Source organism: Panthera onca, chromosome X (assembly GCF_046562875.1).
Source record: "Panthera onca isolate mPanOnc1 chromosome X, mPanOnc1 haplotype 2, whole genome shotgun sequence".
Taxonomy (NCBI): Eukaryota; Metazoa; Chordata; class Mammalia; order Carnivora; family Felidae; genus Panthera; species Panthera onca.
Window position 1 is genome coordinate 39,435,898 of NC_138357.1, and position 9,275 is coordinate 39,445,172.

A 9,275-nucleotide genomic window follows, 5' to 3' on the forward strand; every position below is an offset into this window, starting at 1 on the left:
AGCAAGGCATGTAGCCAACTAGGGGGTACAATTGTCCCCTTCAAGCGAGATCAGGGTGGAGCTGGACCCCTCGGGGCAGGAGGATGAGTGGATATCAGAAAAATCCCTCCTGCCCCTTCACAAAGATGCTTCTCCAAAAGTGCCCAAAGGCCCTGCTAGAGCATCCAGGACACATAAAAGGGGGCACGTGGACCCTATCAGAGCCCCCCACGAATATCTACCTCTTCAGTGTTGCCAGGGCACGCATCAGGACACCATTTTAACTAAATCGCCCCCAAAGCCACGCCATACGAAAGGCCAATACAAAAGTTTACTTTTTAATCTCAGAGTATGCCCAGCCTCCTTGTCCAGCCAAGCTTCCAGGGAAGATTTCAACACAGGTGGCAGGTGGGAGCAACCACTGAGTCAGAGCAAAATCAGGCAAGGGAAGTCCCTCCCTTCCTTGCCGGTGGGCAGAGCTGTGTGCGTCCTGTCCAGCGCCAGCCAAAGGTGCCTGGACCTCTCTTTCCGCAGCTGCAGGCTGGGGAGTCCTCCCTGGGGAGGGTCCCGTCCCCTGAGCACCCTCCACGTTGGGCGACTCCTTCCAACAAGTCCACTGGCGGGAGGGCTCCCCGTCCTTGTCCTTGTCACCCTCCTTGATGAATGCTGATTGTCTGCTGATGCCACGGTGACACAGACATTTGGACGTTACACAAGAGAACTAGGAAGCAGAAACGCATCAGCCGGGCACGATCCCCCCATCCAGCAGTAAGGGTTATTAGCACAGGAACGTATTCTCCCCCAGCCTTTATTGTGCTACCTTGTCCTGACATGGTTGAGATCGTGCACCTCAGAACGATAGCTACCATTTTATTGCCTGCTTTTCCCCCTTGAGTAGCGTCTTTCCCCTTGGCTTGAAGAATCTTTGTTACCATAATTGTAAACGGAGGCATCGTCTCCTGCCTCACGTAGGCACTGCCATTTGCGTAACTTTTAATGCACATAATACCACGGTGCTAGACCCTTCCATGATATTTACTGTTGAAAGTTAAAAGCAATGATAGGTGTTAGTGTCTGAGGGCTTATTATATGCCACGTACTAGTCTACATGCTTCATATGTATTAACTCATTTAATCACACAATATATGAGGCAGGTGCTATTATTACCCCCAGGTGATAGACTGGGGCCCAGAAGAGAAGAGTGAGTCCCAAGCTGGGCTTAGATCGCAGGCATTGTGGCTCTAGAGCCTGTGCTCTGAGCAAGTGTAAATTGGCCAGTCTTAGAGCAAAATGCAATCATCAAGTCAGTTTACAATCTAATATGCAATATACACAATAACACTTTCCAGTCAAGAGAGGTATGCTCAGGATCCAATACACGTTCTATCACTGGTTGACACTCTAAAACTCTAATACGGCTTATCAGCTATAGGTAACTCACCTTTCTCAACAATGCTGAAAATGTTAGGGGAAAGAACACAGGGAAAAAAGCATTTTTGCTTTTCTTAAGTGTTACATGTATGCGCCAATTCTCCACAAACCCAAAACTTATTTTTGGAGAAAAATCACCCTTGCAGAGAGTACTTGGTGATGTTACCATGTAACAGGGAAATTTGCCAATTGGGTACTGAGCCTCCCTTTCCTCAAAGTAGCATTTAAATATTTATTTATTTATTTATTTATTTATTCATTCATTCATTCATTCATTTATGAGAGAGAGAGAGTGGGAGTGAGCAGAGGGGCAGAGAGAGAAAGAATCCCAAGCAGAGCCTGAAGCGGGGCTTGATCCCATGAACGGAGGGATCAGGACTTGAACCAAAATCAAGAGTTGGACGTTTAACAGACTGAGCCACCCAGGCGCCCCCTATTCAGAGTGGCATTTAAACACCTCCTTCCCAACAGATACAGACGGTGGCACTTCCAGGACCCAAAATACTCTTTAGGTCTCTTTCTTTTCTCCTCTGCGTCTTAAAAACCTCCCCATTTCTCCATCCAGACTGCCTGAGATTTAGCCCTCTCCCTCTCTGGTCCCATCACTGAAGTGCTGATGTGGGTGTGGGCTTTGGTCAGGGTCAAAGCCTCCATCCGCTGTTGTGAGCAGAGCTCCCCACAATAGCAACAATCCACCTGCCTAGCAAAATTCATCACCGTGCATTCCCAGAAGTCCTGGTCCCTCAGGTGTCTCTCGGTTCTTCTACACCCCTGACAGGGTTCCCGAACTTGCTCTGGATTGCTCGGAACCAGTTCCCCCTCTCTCCCTTGGGGTCTCCAACACATTTGTCTCACCTTGGAATGTAGGTCTTGGGAAGGATGCCCCTGCAGTAAAACCTGTCCCGGGGCTGTTGCCGGGAAGGGGGCACCAGCCTGGACCCTCTCAGGCCAAGGAAGAGCGGCCTGTGCTCCCTCCTCACTATACTCTGTTTGGGGCCAGTTCCTTGGCCCCACATTAACCCCCATACTTGCAACAGAAGACTCGCCCTGGGGTCGAGTCTGCACCTGGTCTGCTGTTGCAAATGATACCCAGGCTTGTACTGTCAGAGGCCAAGGACCAGCCGAGACGCTTCTCTCCTTTCTATTCCTTCTTTTATAGGCGGTTCTCTTCTCCTCATTTTCTGGGCTGTCAGCAGGGGGGGACGCCCCCTCCCACGAGGCCTGCCCCAGACCCTCAGCCGAGCCGGGGGCACCGTCCTGTGCACTCTGGTACGGAGTGCCGGCTGACGTTTTATTTGCCTCACCCTTCTGACCCTTGCTTTTAGGCCCCGCGTTGACACCATCACTAGCAAATGACGATGCCCCTGCTGTAGCCATCTGCATCTGGCCTGGGCCTGTGAACGACACCCAAGCCTGTACTGTCAGAGGCCAAGGACTGGCCATGACCTTTTTGTTCTTTTTATTTCTCCCTTTATGGCTGCCTGTCTGGTCTCCTTTTATCTCCTCATTGGCTGCCACTGACGCCTCCTCAAGAGAGGCCTGAGCTGTACTTTCTGCTGGCAGTGGGGCACCAGCATGTGCCTTCTCAGGCCAGGTGGCAATGGGTACCTTCTCCTTGTCATCCCACTCCCTTTCCTCCCTGTTTTCATACACCGCGCCGACTCCAGTATCAGCAATCGGCAGAGCCCCTGTGACACAAGTCTGGCCCAGAACTGGGGCTGCAGAAGACGCCCGGGTCTGTAGCGTCAGAGGCCAGGGGAGATATACAACCTTGTTTTCCTTTCTATTCCTCCTTTTCCGGCTGGTTTTCTTCCCTGTGTTGCCCTGGCTGCTGGTCCCCTGCAACGCAGCGTGACCCGGAACCTCACCTGCGTGTGGGGCATCAGCCTCAGCGCTCGGCCCCAAACTAAGAACAGACATTTTTTCCACCTCATCGTACTCTCCTGGCTCCATGCTTTCCTGTCCCACATGTACCCCACTACTTGCGGCGGACACAGCACCTTCAAGCGGAGTCTGAAGCCCAGGCGGGGCTCTTGCAGGTGCTGCCACCGTGGCCGGGTCCGTGTCGCATGCCTGGGTCATCGGAGGCTCCATGTAAGTTAGAATGTCTTTTTCCATGTTTCTGCCCCCTCTGATTTTTCTGTGCTTCTGTTACCGGGTCAGGTAAAGCGTTATCCTGGAGCAGAGAGAGCAGAAGTAACCCAAGAGGCAAATGTGAGTTTAGTCAAGGCTAGCAAAAAGCCCCTTCTTCTTCTTCTTCTTCTTTTTAAAAATGTTTACTTACTTATTTTTGAGAGACAGAGATTGAGTGAAAGGGAAGGACAGAGAGGGAGAGAGAGAGAATCCCAAGCGGGCTCCGCACTGTCAGCACACAGCCCGATGCAGAGGTCGAACGCCTGAACCGTGAGATCATGAGCTGAGCCAAATCAAGAGTAGGACGTTTAACTGACTGAGCCACCCAGGCGCCCCTCAACAAGCCCCTTCTTTTTTTTTTTTTTTTTTTGTGTGTACAAATGTTTTTTTTTTTAATTTTTTTTTATTTTTTAATATATGAAATTTACTGTCAAATTGGTTTCCATACAACACCCAGTGCTCATCCCAAAAGGTGCCCTCCTCAATACCCATCACCCACCCTGCCCTCCCTCCCACCCTGCCCTCCCTCCCACCCCCCATCAACCCTCAGTTTGTTCTCAGTTTTTAACAGTCTCTAATGCTTTGGCTCTCTCCCACTCTAACCTCTTTTTTTTTTTTTTTCCTTCCCCTCCCCCATGGGTTTCTGTTATGTTTCTCAGGATCCACATAAGAGTGAAACCATATGGTATCTGTCTTTCTCTGTATGAACAAGCCCCTTCTTGAAGGAGGGTATCAAGCATCATTTCTGAGGGCTGAAAGCAACACTAGGCCCCAGGGATACCTGATACTCGGAACACAGCAGGTTGGGGAGGCTGTGGACTAGTTGAAGGTGTCAGACAGCTGTCCTCATTGGAGGCTGGCTCATCAATGCAGGGCCAGATCTATGACTGCTTGTGTGGTATATCTACCAGCAACTCTGGATGCCCTCAAAATGCTGATGGATGACACAACTTTTGGTCTTTACCAGCCTTCAACATCAGCACTGTCTTCTTTGAAAGCAGAGGACAACACTGGAGAAACAACAACGGAAGATATTTTCAGGAACATTCCCATTTGCACCCAAGAAAGAGGTACAGAGACATGGGTTAATGGTCAGGTATAGACTTCAGCATGGTTACCTTTTGATGCCTCAGACAGTCTTGGGAGACCAAACCATAGGTGAGAAAGCAGTGGCTGAGCCTATAAAATCAGAGGAGAAAAAAGCATCAACAAAGTCAGCCTGCCCAGGTTCCCGCAGAGGGGCCTGTCTGAGCAGACTCTTACCTGACTATCCTAGAAACACTTTGTCAGAGTTTCTTCTCAAGCTTTCTCTTTTTGGTCCCATGTAGAATTGGTGCACATGCCAAAGACCCTGAGTGTCTACACAACTTGGTAACACAGCCTCTTCATAAATGGGTGAAGAGATTCTGTTCAGCTCAGCATGGCATTAGCATTTAGGCTTCCTTTACTGGTTTCTGATTCTTCGTAGGGTGAACATCCAGATCTGGGCTGAAGGCCTCATTCCAACCTATTCTTCACAAATTCTAGATAAGCAGGACTCCAGAGACAATGCTTGTTTCTCAGATTCATAAACTGTCCCGTCGTCTTGCAAATTCTCCTCCTTTCCTTCAGCTCTCTACTGCGCTATATATATGTGCAACAGAATCTTGGAATGGGCTAATTATTTACATAATATCCTTTCTCTCCGAGCAAACTTTTTTTGTTGGCCTTTTTATCAAAAAAAAAATAATAAAATAAATGAAGGAGGGATCAAACTCCCTTTCTGTAGTTATGACGAACACACAGAGCTCAATGGAGCCCCTGTGTTTTCCTTTGATAAGAAAGTGTAACCACACAAAACAGCAAAGCAAGCCCTGGCATTGACCAAGTAGGTTTACAAATGGAAAGCTTGTTTTTGTTTTGTTTTTATCTGGGACGTGTTTTTATCTAGAACAGGAGACGCAGCAGTGTCTCTGTGAATGCGGTGTGCCCAGTGGAGGTGGGGGAAGGGCCCTCTGGACCTACTCTAGGGGGCCACAAGGGGCCTAGAACTCTTTCTGCATGGGTGATAGTCTCACCTAATCGTCTTTCAATGGCTCCCAATGTAAGACTGTAGGAAGAGGAATCACAGAGCAGAAAATCGCATGCACTGACTAGCTAGCACGGTTTCTGCCTTTTAAACATCTTCCCTGATGCAATGGTTAGCTTTTTCACCACTTGGTACATAGGTTAACATAGCTGCGGTGCTAAAGCTAGCTTAGCTCATGACAAATGCAGAGGTTATCGCTAGATGAAAGCCAGCTGGCTGGCTGCCAAGAGGCCACAGTAGGTGAAATTTACCTTGTTCGACGCAGAAGAGTCCAAGGTCAGGTCCCCGCACTGTGAGTAGGTCTGTAGTCCAGTGGTGGATGTCGGTCTCATTCCCTATTGTCTCTAACCATATCCATATGCATGTTCCTAATTATGTTTCTATCTATGTGAGATGTCCTGTCCCCTGGACTTCATGTGGATGATGACTGCCTATTTGAGACTCCTTAGATGTCCCTCTGGTGTGTGGACCCTTGTGTTCATACAGATCCACTCTAACTCAACACACATTTAACGACACTGCTATGTGCCAAGCAGGGGCTGAGTGCAGCAGAATATATACTTGGACGTCATGTTCCTTAGTTACAGTCACATTTCATTCTGGGTTCTCTGAGGTGACGACCTTCATTTGAGTTTCTGCTTGTTTCCAAGCCTCTACTCACATATTTATAGGTGTTCTTTTGGCTGGCTCTCATAGAGAGCGAATGCAGTTTCTCATGTGGGGATTCTGCTAGTTTATCCAAAACCAACCTAATTATTTATCCTTTCTCCAGGTTATTGAGACCTTCACGTTCTTTGCCCCCTTTGTTGGCAATAAACCTCTCTGGCTTTTGGATAGCAACTCTTGATTCCCGTACCATCCTGCTGCATGGTACCACTTTCTTTCCAGCTTTTCAGATAAAGAGGGACAACTGTTGGATGCCCGTTTCATTTGCATATTTCATGAGAGTCCACATTACATGGGTCATGGAAATGTCTGGTGTCCCTCCTTTGATAGGCTGGAACCTATACCTCCTTTGATATCATTTAGGATTCTTTCATTACAAGTGACCAAAAATAAGTAAATGAAAAGACCCACACAGGCTTACGCAAAACAGGTCATTTGTAATTCACTATAAGCTTAAATGTTAGAGGTAGAGCCAACTGCATGCATGGCTTAACACAGAGTGTCAATTATTTTATCGGGAGCCATTAGAGATACTTCCTTGGGGGTTGGTTTCCATTTTCAGAACCTTACCGGAAACCCCTGATACCTTCTGTCTCACAATGCCTAATCCAACAGCGGCATCCCCTCCCTGGTAGAGCATTGGGAGTCCCTAAATTGGGTCTTGTTGGTACTAATTGTGCCGACATGTGTTATGTGTCCATCGCTGAAACAATTGTGGGTGGAATGTCCAAATCCTGGGGCTCTTCAAAGTCAATGGGGAAGCTGGAAAGTTAGAATGCAAATACATAATCAGACATGGCTGAGAGGACAGGGAAGGTGAGTAGTGAGGCATGGGGAAGTGTAAAAAGCCTAAAGCAATTTCTGAGTAGGAGCTTAGATGTTGCCTTTTTAAAAAAATAGTTTTATTGGGGGACCTGGATGGCTCATTTGGTTAAGCATCTGACTTCAGCTCAGGTCATAATCTCGTGTGGTTTGTGAGTTCAAGCCCTGCTTTGGGTGAGCAAGAGCCCCGCTTCAGGTGAGCCCCACTTCTCTCTCTTTCCCTCTCTGTCTCTGCCCCTCTCTTTCTCTCTCTCTGAGCTTACTCACTTGCACCCTCCCTTTCTCAAAAAAAAAATAGTTTTATTAGGGGCACTTGGGTGGCTCAATCAGTTGGGCGTCTGACTCTTGACCTCAATCCAGGTCTTGATCTCAGAGTCTTGAGTTCAGGCCTCGTGTTGGGCTCCATGCTGGGCCTGGAGCCTACTTAAAAAAAAAAAAAAAGAGCTCTATTGAGATATAATTCACATACCATAAAATCCACCCTGTCAAGTGGTTTTTTTCTATATTGACAGAGTTGTGGATTTGATCACTGAAACCTAACACCAGAACATTTTCATCACCCCCCAAAAAATCCCATGTCTGCTAGCAATCATTCTTTAACGTGTCCTCTCCCTTCCACCTCTGGCAACCACTAATCTCTTCCCTGTTTTTATAGACTTGCCTATCCTGGACATTTCCTATAAATGGAATTATATAATCACATGCAATCATATCATGTGTGGCCCTTTATATATGGCTTCCTTCACACATCATACTGTTTCTAAGGTTCATCCATGTTGTAGCATCCATCAGTACTCCACTCTCTTTTGTGGCCAATTAATACATGATATGGAGATATCAGATTTTGCTTATCCATTCATCAGTGGACAGATATTTGGGTTATTTCACCTCTTGGCTCTTATGAATAATGATGCTACAAACATTCATGTGCAGGTTTTGGGGCAGGCTTATGTTTCCAGTTCTCTTGGGTATATACTTAGGAGTGGAATCACTCGATTATGTAGTAATTTCATGCTTAGCCATTTGACTAACTGCCAGACAGTTTTCTACAGGGGAGCCATCATTTTACATTCCCACCAGCAGTGCACAAGGATTCCACCTTCTCCGTAGCTTTCCCCATAATTGTTACTGTCTTTCTGATTAATGCCGTCTTTGTGGGTGTAAAGTGGTATCTCACTGTGGATTTGATTTGCATTTCCCTGATGACTAATGGTGTTAAGCCTCTTTTCATGTGTTTATGGGCCATTTCCATAATTTCTTTTTTTTTTTAATTTTTTTAACGTTTTTTTTTTTAATTTATTTTTGAGACAGAGAGAGACAGAGCATGAACGGGGGAGGGGCAGAGAGAGAGAGGAAGACACAGAATCGGAAGCAGGCTCCAGGCTCTGAGCCATCAGCCCAGAGCCCGACGCGGGGCTCGAACTCACGGACCGCGAGATCGTGACCTGAGCCGAAGTCGGACACTCAACCGACTGAGCCACCCAGGCGCCCCTCCATAATTTCTTAAGAGAAATGTCTACTCAAACCCTTTTCCAGTTGTTAAATTGGGTTATTTGTCTTTTTGTTATTGAGTTGTAAGTGTTTGTTTTGTATTCTGGATCTAAGTCATTTATTAGATATGTGGCTTGAAAATATTTTTCTTCCATTCTGTGGGTTGTGCTTTCACTTTTTTAACATTGTCTTTTGAAGCATAAATATTTTTTAGCTTTGATGAAGTCCCCGTTGTCTAACTTCTGTTTGCACGTTGGCTGTTCTAAGGACTAATTGACTAATCCAAGGCCAAGAAGATTTTTTTCCCTGTTTTCTTCTAAGAGTTTTATAGTCTTAGCTCTTACATTTAGGTCTCTGATCCATTTTGAGTGGATTGTTGTATATGTATGAGGTAACAGATCCAACTTCATTTTTTTGCATGTGGATACTCCATTGTCCCAGAACCATCAATCAAAAAAACTATTCTTTCCACATCACATTATCTTGTCACTCCACATCAGCCTTTTAAAAAAGTTTTAGTTGGTTAGCATACAGGGTAATATTGGTTTCATGAGTAGAATTCAGTGATTCGTCACTTACATACAACACCCAGTGATCATCATGAACTATTGGGAATTCATCAAGATAAAAAGCTTCCGGGGAGCCTGGGTGGCTCAGTCAGTTAAGCGTCGGACTTCAGCTCAG

The 9,275-nt window shown here is 46.5% G+C and overlaps 1 protein-coding gene across 2 annotated transcripts; it reads right to left on the minus strand.

The window, feature by feature from the left end:
• Positions 1-329: 329 nt before the first annotated feature.
• Positions 330-5,134, minus strand: LOC145713506 (uncharacterized). 2 transcript variants are annotated; one of them, XM_081792348.1, is made up of 3 exons: positions 4,808-5,134; positions 4,663-4,723; positions 330-3,587 (listed from the first exon to the last, which is right to left on the minus strand). In XM_081792348.1, exon 3 carries the CDS (start codon positions 3,527-3,529, stop codon positions 1,949-1,951), a length of 1,581 nt encoding a protein of 526 aa, XP_081648474.1. In that variant the 5' UTR covers positions 3,530-3,587; positions 4,663-4,723; positions 4,808-5,134; the 3' UTR covers positions 330-1,948. The 2 variants fall into 2 exon arrangements, 1 of the variants encoding a protein (XP_081648474.1); XR_014136625.1 differs by lacking the exon at positions 330-3,587 and adding an exon at positions 4,257-4,554.
• Between the last annotated feature and the right edge of the window lie 4,141 nt (positions 5,135-9,275).

Bases quoted from the DNA above. Each gene is read 5' to 3' on its own strand.
- LOC145713506 (XM_081792348.1), bottom strand. From the start codon at position 3,529: ATGGAAAAAGACATTCTAACTTACATGGAGCCTCCGATGACCCAGGCA.